At 37.0% G+C, this 13,757-nt stretch overlaps 2 protein-coding genes across 6 annotated transcripts in view; both read right to left on the bottom strand.

Annotated features, from left to right (window-relative positions):
• LOC109714501 (protein disulfide-isomerase LQY1, chloroplastic) lies at nucleotides 887-3,139 on the bottom strand. Of its 2 annotated transcripts, none has more exons than XM_020239168.1 (5): nucleotides 2,837-3,139; nucleotides 2,623-2,706; nucleotides 2,440-2,524; nucleotides 1,753-1,909; nucleotides 887-1,190 (listed from the first exon to the last, which is right to left on the bottom strand). In XM_020239168.1, exons 1-5 carry the CDS (start codon nucleotides 2,999-3,001, stop codon nucleotides 1,169-1,171), a joined length of 513 nt encoding a protein of 170 aa, XP_020094757.1. In that variant the 5' UTR covers nucleotides 3,002-3,139; the 3' UTR covers nucleotides 887-1,168. The 2 variants fall into 2 exon arrangements, with proteins under 2 accessions (XP_020094757.1, XP_020094758.1); XM_020239169.1 differs by having other exon boundaries at nucleotides 2,440-2,491; nucleotides 2,837-3,137.
• Nucleotides 4,020-13,757, bottom strand: part of LOC109714502 (senescence-specific cysteine protease SAG39-like) — a 37,383-nt gene continuing 27,645 nt past the window's right edge. The window contains exons 1-2 of one of the 4 annotated variants that reach the window (XM_020239170.1): nucleotides 5,428-5,551; nucleotides 4,020-4,713 (exon numbers count right to left, since the gene is read on the bottom strand). In XM_020239170.1, the coding sequence (XP_020094759.1) occupies nucleotides 4,350-4,706 (357 nt within the window). In that variant the 5' untranslated portion in view covers nucleotides 4,707-4,713; nucleotides 5,428-5,551 and the 3' untranslated portion in view covers nucleotides 4,020-4,349. Of the gene's footprint in view, nucleotides 4,747-5,427; nucleotides 5,552-13,757 lie in introns of those variants that run through there. The other 3 variants (XM_020239173.1, XM_020239174.1, XM_020239172.1) reach the window with 3 other exon arrangements.

Raw genomic sequence — 13,757 nt, 5'->3', positions numbered from 1 at the left:
CAAAATGTTGGAACTACCAAGTAAAGCGACACTTGTGCTTCTACTGCTGTGGACAATAAGTGAGCAGATTTTAATGGAAAAGTAGGTGCTTCTCGGAAGGTCTTTACTTGATAAGTACTTTTGAAGAAGCTCCTATTTATTGTCCTTCCATATGTCTTCATCTTCTGTGTGCAGCTTCTTATTTTAAGTTACTGTGTCGTTCATCACAGTCCAATACACGTATTGGGTTTATAAACTGGGGTTGGATTAACTGTGCTATGTACTTGACAGCAATATGACACATAGGCTAGTAATGGGTGCTATTTCGCTTGTAGTTGTGGCCTTTTTCGTTCGAGCATGTGGCAAACAAATTAGTATAGAATTTCTGTTGCATACAGAAGCTGAAATAAGATATATATTTTTTTCCCCTCAAATGCTTTAATTTGGTGCTTTTGCAGAGTAGTTGTTGTTTGGTGGATAATTGTAGTGCTTCCACAAGAAGCACCACTCATATTAGTTGTCTGGAATGCCAGTACAGTTTATGCCATGTGAACTAATGCACTTGTAAGGTTTTTTTTGGTGATTGCAAGGAATTTGACTCATTGGAAGGTCTTGAAAACTATAATTAGGTTGCATAGTGTATTTCACTTGCCTTGAGATTTATCTTATTCTAAAAAGATGTGAATGTCAAATATCTTATTCCTTTCCGACCAAGCTTCTATAACCTTACACATCGAGGGCGCTTTCTTAGTAGTTCTCTCTAGATACTAACTATAATTACATACTCGTACATTAAATAATATACTTGAAAATTTGTAACCAGCCAATTAAAATGCTTAGTAAAATGGTGTAGAAAGCATAAATGAGTTTACTGTTAAATGATCACATACATCACTTACCCCAGCAATATGCAAATACATTGCTTACTCATTTAGTATGTCTTAAGGTTGTACCACAGAACAGGTCATTAAAATTCAAGCAGCAATACAAAACAAATAAATATCTACTGAAACACCAACTCAGTATCTTTACATTCGTGCCAAAAAATGAATGATTTAAGACGATCCTAAAATATGATATTCCTTATTTAGTAGAGGACCCCTTTCCATGTTTGCTTCACATCCCATGGGCCCACATGAAAAACATATTCAGTCTCTCTATTCAGGACATCAGTCAAGAGGGAAAGGCTTCAATCATCATCCTTGAACTCCCTGTTAAGTGAATTCAAAGAATAAGGCTACCATTACATTCTAATTTTAGAGCTAATAAATGATAGATTTTAGCTATATCATTAAGTTGTAATCCATCTACAATTTTAGGTAAGAACAAAAAGGAATGTCTCACCAGCCATCTGCAATAGTTTCAGTTGATCCCCCAACTATGAAGTTCGGTACATGTATACAGTTAGGTCCCTGATTCTTGCATTTGTTGCAATCCTACCCATCCTTTTGGTTTAAATTGGACAGAAATATCGACCGCTCCGCATAGCCGCATCACGCTCTTGCGGAAGCGATTTTTGGACTTATGAAATGTCCAAGTATTTGGGCATTTTCATTTAATTTAACACAAGAAAAGAAATGTAACAAAACGGTTACGATTGTGAGGAATGAAAAGGTTAGAGATCTCACTGTACCAATTGAGAGGTTGGGGACCCCCCAACACAATTTACTCTAAAATGATTGGAAAATTAACAGCTCTTACAGCATAGCTCTTACAGCATCGATCATTACTCAGACAAAAAAAAACATGTTATAAATAATGTAATGTTATTACCTGCGGTCGAGATAGCGCGGTTGGATTCCAGTGCCTTGACATGTGGTGCAAGTCAAGGAGCCAGCACCTTCGCAGTTGATACATTGCGACACCTCTGTCTCACCTCCGCCAAGCACTACAGTTACACTGCCTTTGCCCGTGCACAATCTACACGTCTCTGCAAAAACAAAAGCAATATATATTTCCAATTCAATTTTGAGTCTCTACTCGCGGCTCAGCAAACAGAGCTCTTACTATGAACCTTTCGCTAGTTTCGAAAGCCGACTTTGAATCTCAAAAGTATCAAAATACGCAAAAATATTGCTAATGAGGCGTTGAAAAACGTAACTGACAAACTTGAAGTTTACAATAAAGAGATGATTGGTGATATAAAAGTGTCCCATTTTGCAGCTGATTCTCCCCACTCCCCAGGAGGTTATGTTCTGTTTTTCGAACTGCGACAGAGCGGCCCAAATCTTCCATTTTTGTTTTTTTTCATTTATAAACTATTACTTCATCGACTTGGAACAAATTGCACCAAAATTCAGAATAAGTTACAATCATTATCACTGCATTTGTGTTTACACGCCTTTACGGTAGTACTAACTATCCAGCAAACTAATTATAAGCAACAGGCAGGGAAGAGAACAACCGTTCATATGAAGAAGAAACCAACAGGAGGGGGGAGTGATGGGTGGAGCAACTTACGCGCACCGGTGCCATTGCACGGGAAGCACGGCTGCGTGTTCTCCCGCTTAGCCTGCGCATACACAAGAATGTAATTTGCCCGCCCCTACAAAAAAAAAAAAAAAAAGAAAAAACCCATAGAAAGCCCTAATATAGAGAGAAACCCCTAATAGAGAGAGAGAAGAGGGGGAAGGGAATTGGTACAGCATTGTCGATCTGGGTCTCGTAGAACACGGGAATCCCGATGCCCACGGCAACGCTGACGACTCCGACGGAGATGGCCACGAGCTGTCATTTTAAGGTAAGGCAAGGGAAACTAAGGGGGCGTTTCTCAGGTACAATCATCGATCCCACATAGGAAACATACATTGGAAATTACAGAGAGAGAGAGAGAGAGAGAGAGAGAGAGAGAAGGTACCGTGTTCTGGTCGAGATCGAGGGCTCTTACGCGGGGGTAGGAAGAGGGCGGAGTGGGGCGTCGGGATTTGAGGAGGGGGACGGAGGAGAGCTTAGCCGGAGGGTGAGAGGAGAGGAGGAAGGAGGTGCGGAGGGTGCAGGAAAGAGACGAAGGCACCGTCGCCATGGCCGAATCCAGCTAGCTGTGCAGCAGAGCAACAGAATGGAAATCGTTGGCTCACGACACACTCACCCGATTTGCTTTTCCTTATCTCTCTTTCCTAATCCTACTTTTCATTTTGTTTGTGGCTTGTGAGAGTGAAATAATAAAAAAAAGACTTGGTTTTCGCATGTTTTTGTGGTAGGGAGCAAACATGGTATTCTTCTTCGTCGCTTTTTGTAAATTTAATTTTACGGTGTGTTTTATTTCACGTAAAATTGTAGAGAAAAATAAAAATTTTTTGGTGGAAATTTTTTTTATGTCGTTTAGTTTTTTATTTGTAGAAAAAAATAAAATTTTCTAAACAACTAAATAAAAAACTATTTAATATATTTTTTATTATATATATTATTAATTTATAATAATCATTATACTATATTTATTATTATTATTTATAGATTAAATATATTTAAAATTATAATAACATATATTACATAAATATATAAGAGTTATATATTTAAAAATATTAATAAATAATTACAATTTTATAAATAAAATATTATATAATAATATTTCTATATAAAAATAAAATACTATATATATAATAAAAAATAAATATTTATAAATAAAATTATCTTACTATAGATATATAGTATAGATACTTTGATAGTAAGATACTATCTTACTATCAAAGTATAGAACTTACTATCAAAAACTGCATCAGAATTATTCTCAAAAAAAAAAAAAAAAAACTGCATCAGAACCTCATAAAAAAAATCTACAGGCACAAATAAGCATAACGATTACTCCACAAAGAACAATTAGCCCATAAAATATTTGGGTTTCCAGAGAACATCTCATCATAAAAAACTGTGTGCGCAACCGTTGTGTGTCATACCTGAGTTGGACTTCCCTTATCTAAAAAACTCTCCATCCACTTTCATACCTCTTAATTAATATATATCATCATTAAGATACGTCATTCTGCTGCTCTTCCATCAGCATCACTAGAAGATTCATATTGTTGATATAATAGAATAAGAGATAATCATAGAAAACTGCAAAAACCAGTTCCATCACTAATAGATAATATGTTTGGGCAGTGCTTAAGCACAAGAACAATGACACGATTAGTCCACGGAAACTAAATTAATATGACAGGACGCTAATCATAAGGTCATAAGGATAGAAGTTCCTTTACTATCAAAGAAATGAAATGAAAGAGACCCAACAGAGACCCTTCCTAAAAAGGAGAAAGAAAAGATCCTAAGTAGCAGCATTAGACTTTCCAGACAATAGCAAACTACCCACTACACTAGAAATATAACACTGCCCATTTTTCTCTAGAGGTACCATTTCTCTCTAGAGATCCCATCTACGACTTGCGACCTCTCTTATGCAGGACGCAGGCATCACAGTCCTCTTGTCTATGAGGGCGTAAAGAGACATCATCCCGCATATCTTTCGGCAGCTCTCCCTGTATAGTTGAACGCAAGGCGAAGAACTCCGCATCGGTGAGATCTGAATAGCGGCTTAGTATGAGCAGGGGAGCCTCCTCCTCTGTATTGTATTTCTCAATCTCTTCAAATGTCGCTTTGAAAATTTTGAAGCGTTTCTCCTCCTCCTCCTCGTCTTCATACTCAAAATCATACCTCCTCATCCAATTTTGGTGGATAAGGCGCAAGGTCTCGTCGCTCAGCTGGCTGGAGCTGTTCTTCACGGTGGTCGCCATATTGCCCCTGAGACAGACAAATAACTTCTTCGCTGGTAGTCTAGTAGACAAAAAAAAAAAAAAAAAAAAAAAAAAAAAAAAAAAAAAAAAAGAGATTGGACCGACAAACGACCTATGCTAAACCAAATTAAGCAACAAAATCAGGTCAAAGATAAAAACATATCAGCAAGCCAAAATATTTTTTTTTGAAAAAAAGACCACTCGCATGACATAGAGGAAGAATAGAAAAGCCCTGCATAAGAAAACATCATACACAGACCATCGAGTGCAAATGCCACTCGGGAGAACCAGAAGAAAAGATGCCATAAATTTATATAAGAGTACAGAACTCGTTACGATCTAGGGGGGAAACAGAAGTTTCCATCGACTGATCCACCCTTCATCAATTCATCATAGACGATCGACTCCAAATATGACAAAACACTATATCCGATGGACAGTGAAGCCAATCGGTCAGAGAAATCCCTAAGTTGATTCGGAGAAAAAACCAAGTAGATCAGATTCGAGGAAACCCATCGCCATCGCCGGTGAAACCCCCAAAATCGTGCCACAGACGAAAAAGAAAACGCATAATGAATCGAGAAACCACATGAAAACGAATAGATCCAAGAACTGGAAAGCTCAATCTCGATCGCCACAATCTAAACGCAAAGTTAAAAGATCAATACAAAATCAAATCAACACAACGGTGTGAAGATCTCGCATGCGAGAGAACGAATACCTTTTGCGATCTCTCGCCGGATCGGAATGCCTTGGACGCGAAGGTCTGCCGCTGGTGAATGAACGCTAGTAGGCACAAGTGCGAAGGTAAACAAGCGATCGCCGGTTACTAGGGTTAGGCAGGGCTTTTATACAAGCTGAATGCGGGTTTTATCCAACCCATTCTTGCTCCGAACCCGAATATTACCGGATAATCATCACATATGGATTAGGATTTTTTACCATCGGATTCCGATTCGGGTTCATGACCTTTCGGACTTTTTTAACAACTACTTCATAACGTTTTTAATTTATCAAATAATCTTTCCAAAATTTTATGACTAATTAACTCTCTCTTTGTCAATATGAGAAATGCGGTAAAACGTTTCATCGTTTTTAAAAAACGATAAATAATTCATCATGTTAAATTATTATTATTATTATTATTATTTTAATAACTTGTGAGGGTCTCTGTTAGGTTTTAACATTATATATACTAGAATTGTTCGGACTTTTATTAGAGGATTAAAATTGTATGAATATATTGTTATAATATTTTAGATTGTTGTTATATAATTGGTTGAAAGAAACTACAAATCATTAAAATTGTATGAATATATTATTAGAATATTTTAGATTGTTGTTATATAATTGGTCGAAAGAAACTACAAATCATTGGACGTATTCTTATTTGAGTCAAAAAAAGCAGATCGTTTATCTTCTTTAATAGATAAGATAAAGATAGTGAATTATTTATCTGTCTTTTAAATTTTATTAAAGGCTATAAATAATTGGCAGTCTTCTAATTATTTTTTCAGTCCATCCTGATTTGAAAAAAAATAGAGTTATTTAGCCAAATAAATTTTTTACATAATTATTTAGTCAAGCATAAATTTTTAAAAGATTAAATTGAAAAAAGTCTTGATTTTTTGTTGAATTTATATTGTTTTCAATGTTTTTTATCCGATGAAAGTGTGAACTATGAATTAATTATGCGACATTTAACGATTTACAGATAATGGAGCTGTGAATTTTAACAAAATTTTGATCTAAATGCAGGAAAAAAACTCGAATAAAATGACTAAATGTTAAAGAGTACTCAAGCACTGAAAATGAAGTTGAAGGTGCCTAAATGCTCAATACCTGAAATTGCCACTTTTTGCTTATTCCCAAACCAAACGATAACTTAGGGTGTGTTTGGTTCTATATAAAACTGTAGAAAAAAAAATTTTCGGTGGAAAAATTTTTGGTGGCAAAATTTTTTTACGTTTGGTTTGTAGAAAAAAAAATATATTTTTTTATGACGATGGTTTGGTTAAAAGAAAAATAAAAATAAAATTAAAGACCTACTTAATATATTTATTATTACATATATTATTATTAATATATATTAATTGTTATATTATATATACTAGTTAAGGGATCCCGCGGAATGCGACGGGAAGACAATATAATAGTAAATTATTATAACTATATCAACATCAATTTTTTCTTTTATATATTAAAATTTTTAAATATTATTTATCTCAATATTGAATAATTAAAAAGTAAAGAATAAATTAAAGAAAAAATTAAAATATATTTCTTTCTAAAAATATTTAAATCTAATAAGTAAAATGAATAAATCAGTTTAATAAAAAAATTATTACAATATTAAAAAAGATAAATAATATTTTTCTATTATCATCGGGGTAGAAATAAAAAAAATAAAAAAATTAAGTAGAGTGAAAGCATTATCTTTAGTATTTTTGGCGGCAACGTTTTTATTGTGCCATCATTAACTTTTATCGTTACACATACAACTAAGAAAATATTTTATTTCTAAATTTTAAATTAGTAAAAATATCAGTATATAATTATCAGAAGCACAAAAAATAAAACTAATAAAAAAACATTCGAAATCAAAATGAATACTTTGTACACTGTAAAAAAATTCAAGTATCACATATTATATTATTATATAAATTAAATTTTAAAAAATTGTTTGTAAACTAATGTGAAAAATATGTAAAGTTTAGAAATTATGAATCAAAATAAAAAAATAAAAAAAACGAAGCGGGTAGCATGCTATCTATCTCTCTCTCAAAAAAAAAGGAACCAAAATAAAAAAGAGCTAAAAGGTTAGGGCCCAATGTGTAATTAATTTTTTAAAAAATTGATGTCACCCTACAAGTCCCCAAAATAAAGGAAAAAAAAATTTGGATTCCAAATTAGTGTATTTATTTATTTGTAAATATAAATTACAAATAAATAAATATTTATAAAGTGTGAGAGAGAGGAAGGAAAAAAAAAGTTGGGCCCCACTGGCTCCCCCCAAAACCGGAGAGCGTCTGAAATGGTTGACAATTGATAAGTTTATAAATTATTATTATATTTTTTATTTATAGATTAAATATATTTAAAATTATAATAAATATATTATATAATATATAAGAGTTATATATTTAGGAATACTAATAAATAATTATAAATTTATATATAAAATATTATATAATAATATTTTTATATAAAAATAAAATACTATATATATAGAGTCCGGCTATTATACTTTTATGAGTATTGGTTCCCTTATACTCATAAGTTTTCGGCTCTTAGATTTATTTCATTGATCATTTCCATCCGTTAGATCATACTATTGAACCAACTACTCATTCAACCCTAGAGAACCACTCTCATTTTAAGTGGGGACTACCATTATCCTAACCACACATTCCATCAATCAACGGTTAGTTTTAAGCTTTTGCAAAATTGTGTCCCTTTTCTTGATTCGGCAAATTCGGTCCAAAATTTTTAGTAAACTGATCAAAATATCGTAATTATTTTTCGATCTCCATTTTTTTTTTCTTTTTTTTTTTCTCTTGTTCTTTTTCTTTTTCTTTCCGAAGAAGGCGGCAGAGGCAGAGGCAGAAACGGCATGCCGGCGGAGGTAGAGGCGAAAACAACATGTCTCGCCTCTGCCCCTCAGGCCCTCGCACGTGCACTCTTCTCCCTCCTCACTTTCGACTCGGCCGATGCCGTGCCGCAATTCTTTTTTTTTTTTTCTCTCTCTGACCCTCCTCCATTGCCTCCGTAGAGTACCACATCCGCTGGTGATGAAAAGCACACCGGCGAGAGGGGGAAGAAAACTCTGATAAGGACGGTGGCTGTGATAAAGATCGTGACAAAAAAATATATATAAAGAAAAAAATAAAAATAAAAAAATACTTTTTCCTACATGAAAGATCAAAAATTATATAAAAAAAATATGATTAAATTATAATGTTAAAATAATATTGCACTATTTTAAAAAAAATTACATTAGTTCAAATAAACGCTGCATTCTTTGAGATAAAAATTATACTCTTTAGGTGAAGTTGCACTATTTAGATAAAATTTACACTATTTAAGTAAAATTTACACTATATTTTTCTTCTTCTTTCTTCTTCAATTTATATATATATTTTTTTCTTCCTTTTATTCCTCCTTCTTTCTCCTCCTCCTCCCTGAAGCTCTAGGAAGAAAAAAGATTGTCTCAGAACATATCCTAGCTCATAGGAGAATAAACTCATTAGCAATCAGAAACTTCAATCGAAGTTCCATGAGGAGCATTTATTGCAATAACGATATCATCCTGCATGCGCAGAAAACTAATGTAACATCTAGAAAAGTGAACTATAAAATTGCACAAGGGATCCCGAAACNTTTTTTTTTTTTTTTTTTTTTGGTCCGACCACGTTCAATAGCGGCCTTAAACGTACCGTTTGTCTCTTTCGTTCAACTCAATCAAAAGAGGCGGCATAAAGAGGACAACATTATGCACAAAGCTACACTGATTAATTTTATTACTTAACAAAGTAAAAAAAAAACCTCCAAAACTATTTATAGCCTCCCCTACGTCTCTCCCTACCAAAACCAACAACTAAGCATATCCCATTCTTCTTTTCTAGTTCTACAGCTTCTTAATTTTCAGGAAAATTGAAGATGAGTCTATCCGTTAGAGCGTGCGCGTTGATCTTCACCGCCTTCTTCTTCTCAGGGATGATGCAGCTCACTTACGGGGAAGCAACCACAAAGCCATGTCGCGAGATCGATGGCAAAGCGATCGATCAGGGGATAGCCTACGTCCTCATGCTCGTCGCGCTTTTCGTCACTTATCTTGTTCATTAGTTATATTTATTATTAATTAGCTCGTACTTGATCAACATGAACATGCATGGGTTTTTTGTAACTTATCTTCTTCTCTTTTTTGAGAAAAAAATAGCAAGCTAGTGACATATATAAGGTGTGTTGCATTATCGTACCACATGCATATGACGGGCATTGGTTATTTTTCTAATATATAGTCATTATTTGTGTGTGATTCTTTCTATATGTATATATATATGTAGTACTTTTTGTTGAAATATATACACTATAAACATATACAGCAACTCTGTTGCATCCTTCAACACAATGCGCAACCTTTTGTTGATGATATGTCCGTTTCTGAAACTTTTTTTTTTTTTTTTTTTTTTTTTTTTTTTTTTTTTGAGAAATAGGTAGCAAGCTACCTGCTTCATTCATTAAGTGAAATGAATTTAGCGTACAAAATGGAAGCAGCTAGGGCCTCCAGACAGAGCCGGCTACAGTTTAACAAAACAAAACCAAAAGAAAAACGGGGACAAAAAGTAGACAAAGAGGAAGAGAAACGAACAACTCGGGACCACAAAATCGACAACGACAACGAGAGCGCGAGGGGCTTCAAAGTGTTTCGTTCCAACCTCTGATCATAGAGGCGACACGCTGGGCAGCCCAGGACACGTTATGAGCCTCATCGCTGAAGCAAATGCTGTTTCGCTCCGTCCAGACGACCCACCAAATCGCCACTAAATGAGTTAGACTTTTCGATCTTGATTTGGGCTCAAGGTTCTCGGAGATCTGTGACCAAAGCCTCCGAACATCCCCCTCTTCCGAAAAAGCCGGCAAAATGGGTCCCACTATAAAACGAAGATATCGGACAAAAATACAGTCATGGAACAGGTGCTCACAGGTTTCAGAATGTTCTGCACAGAACTTACACCATTGATCCACTGGACACCCTCGGCGAATCAATCTATCCGCTGTGAGTAATCTCTTTCGAAGTAGAATCCAGACAAACACTTTATGCTTGAGCGGGATATTTAGTCCCCAAAGGTGATCGTAGAAAGGAACAATCACTCCTCCATCCGTGATAAAATCGTAAAGGGACTTAACGGAAAAAGTTTGGTTCGCGGTCCATCGCCATTTTGGTATGTCCTGCGTATTCGATGGACTAAGCCTAGCGAGCAGGCTCTTGAGTAGCGCAGTCTGCTGACGGGTCAGAGGATCGGTACTTGCAGTCAGGCCTCTGGTTATGAAACGCCATCTCCATCCTCTTTCGTTCCAGCACTGTGAAACAGTAGCTTCCTGATTTGCGATTCTGCAGAATACTCCCGAAAATCTGGTACTAAGAGGGGTTTCTTCAATCCAAATGTCCGACCACCACCTGATATATTTTCCGTCACCGAGTACGTAGGAAAGACCACATTTGAACTCATCTTGACAACTCATCACACTTCTCCACCACTGGGAGTGCGGTCTGAAGGATCTTTCCTCATGTAACGGCCTTCTTCTAGAATAATATAATACGGTGATCAACCTCCCCCATAACAGATGCTTCTCATTGAAGAAACGCCACCACCATTTAGCCAGTAAAGCCTTGTTCATTGCTTCCATATCCTTGATTCCCAGACCTCCTTCTTTTCTGCTTTTACAAATCGTTTTCCACCCAACGAGACAAGAACCCCCTGAAATTTTAGAGCACCCTTTCCAAAAAAAGGACCTTCTAAGAGCTTCAATGCGATTCAGTACCCAGTGTGGCACTTTAAAAATCGCAAAATAGAATAACGGAAGATTCGCCAAAACCGAGTTAACTAGGATGAATCTCCCCCCTTGAGAGAGGAGTTTTGCCTTCCATCCGTCAATTCGCGTCTCGATGCGATTAATGATCGGAGTCCAATCGTCCTTCCGAAGTGATTTGATATGAAGCGGCAACCCTAAGTACCGAAACGGAAGTTTACCAACTCTACACCCCAATATCTTTGCGAGTCTTTTAGCTTTATTAGCCGAGGTTCCCACATGGAAAAGTTCAGTCTTGTTCATATTAATCTTGAGCCCAGAGGCCCATTCAAATATCTTCCAGATGAAACGTAAGTTACGCATCGCAAACTTTTTGGGCTCCGAGAAGAAAATAGTATCGTCCGCGTATTGCAGAATCACAGTCTGACACTCGGGTGCCGGTCCAATTCCTTGAAGCAAGTTGTTACCTCTTGCAGTTTTCGTGACCCTAGCCAAACAATCTGCCACTAGAATAAATAGATAAGGGGAGAGCGGGTCCCCCTGTCTCAGCCCTCTTCTTGTTTTTATCCATTGTGTCGGCGAGCCGTTCACTAAAATAGCGATTTTGGCATTGCAAATGTATTGTTCGATCCAGTACCGCCATTTGTCATTGAATCTAAGCCACCGTAGTATACTTTGCAAGAATTTCCAGCTAACTTTGTCGTAGGCTTTCTCAAAATCTACCTTGATACTGACGCACTCCTTATTAGTTCTAGCGCACCAGTTGAGTAGTTCAGTTGCAGTGACGAAAGAGTCAGCTAGTAGTCGGTCTTTCAGGAAGGCCGATTGAGATGGAGAGATAATCGAAGGCAACACATTCGCTAATCTGTTCGCGAGCACTTTCGAGACAATTTTTTGAATACCATTAAGGAGAGAGATTGGTCGGAAATCGTTTACTTGGCATGCTCCTTCCTTTTTGGGGATTAAACAAACATAAGAGTAGTCCGCTGGTGCCGTACAAAGATCAGAATCGGAGAGCTCTTTGAAAATATCAAATATGTTATCCTTAACCGTCTCCCAGAAGTGTTGGAAAAAGATAAGAGGGAAGCCGTCGGGACCAGGTGCCTTATCGCTACCAAGTTGAAAGGTCGCCTTTTTAATTTCGTCCATAGTAAAAGTGGTCGATATTAACTCTAAGTCTGAATCCGATAAGACGTCCGCTTGGTACAAGTCGGCCCAGTCACCAAGAGAAGTAGGCTCGTGATCACCACTCCCGAACAGACCTTTGAAGGAATGTGCGAAAAGTGACTTCATTTGATCTTCGTTCCTAATTTGGCCACCGTACTCATCTTCAATGTACTGTATCTCGTTGCTACGCTTCCGACCGTTGGCAACTGCATGAAAAAACTTAGTGTTACTGTCCCCTTCCTTTAGCCAGTGCTGCTTAGCTCTAGTTTTCCAAAGGATTTTTTCCTCCTGCAGGATAAGTTGGAGATGTGCTTTAAGATCGACCCGTTTCTCCCGTACCTCCTGTGGCAAGGTGCCCTGTTCCTCTAAAAGATCGATGCTTCTAATTTCCTCCTTTAGCGACCTTATCGTGTTGACTATACTATGAAAATTCGTCTTACACCATTCTTTTATTCTGATCCTACAGTGCCTCAATTTTGCCGTTAATGTGAGGATTGCAGACCTCTTATCAGAAACTTCATTCCACCAGAAAGGAACGTATTGTGAGAATTCCTCCCTAGTAAGCCAAACTTTCTCGAACCGAAATCGCCGCGGAGTGGGATTGCTCCCAGTTGTAAGCATAAGCGGGGTGTGATCGGAAGCAATTCTAGAAAGAGCGGATACCCTGCAGTGCGGGAAGGCTTGGTCCCACTCCGTCGAAACTAGAAATCTGTCCAGCTTCGCCAGGGTTGGTGAACGTTGCATATTAGACCAAGTAAACTTTTGGTTGGAAATGGGCAGGTCGATGACTTCGAGATTAGAGATGAGATCCGAGAACATGAACATCGCTTTTAAACTCCACCGGTTTCCCGAGCGTTCTTTCTGGTTTCTAGTAAAGTTAAAATCCCCGCAAATCACCCATTTGCTGTTGAAACAGACCGCACCTAGGGCGAGGAGTTCAGAACAGAACTCTTCTTTCCCGTCCCAACTTGGCGGTCCATAAACATTTGTAAGGTAGAAGCTCGTGCCGCTGGGGACGTGCTTCAAGTTAAGGGTGAGCGAGTGATCACGCACCAACACCTCCGAACACATGAACATTTTGGAGTTCCAACAAGTGATTAAACCGCCCGATGCTCCAACAGCAGGAATAGAGTGGCATCTGTCAAAACTCGAACCACAGCAAGAGCGAAGAAAGGAACGAGACACAGAATCCACTTTAGATTCTTGGATACAGACTACTGAACAAAAGAGTTTAGAGACAGTAGACCTGACACAACGACGCTTACAAGGGTCGTTTAGACCGCGGACATTCCAAGTAATAATATTAAACATAAGAGAAGAGACTCACAACCAAAAGGCGGCCCAAACTCA

This window comes from Ananas comosus, linkage group 8 (assembly GCF_001540865.1).
Source record: "Ananas comosus cultivar F153 linkage group 8, ASM154086v1, whole genome shotgun sequence".
NCBI lineage: Eukaryota > Viridiplantae > Streptophyta > Magnoliopsida > Poales > Bromeliaceae > Ananas > Ananas comosus.
This window is presented reverse-complemented; position numbering and strand designations above follow the sequence as displayed.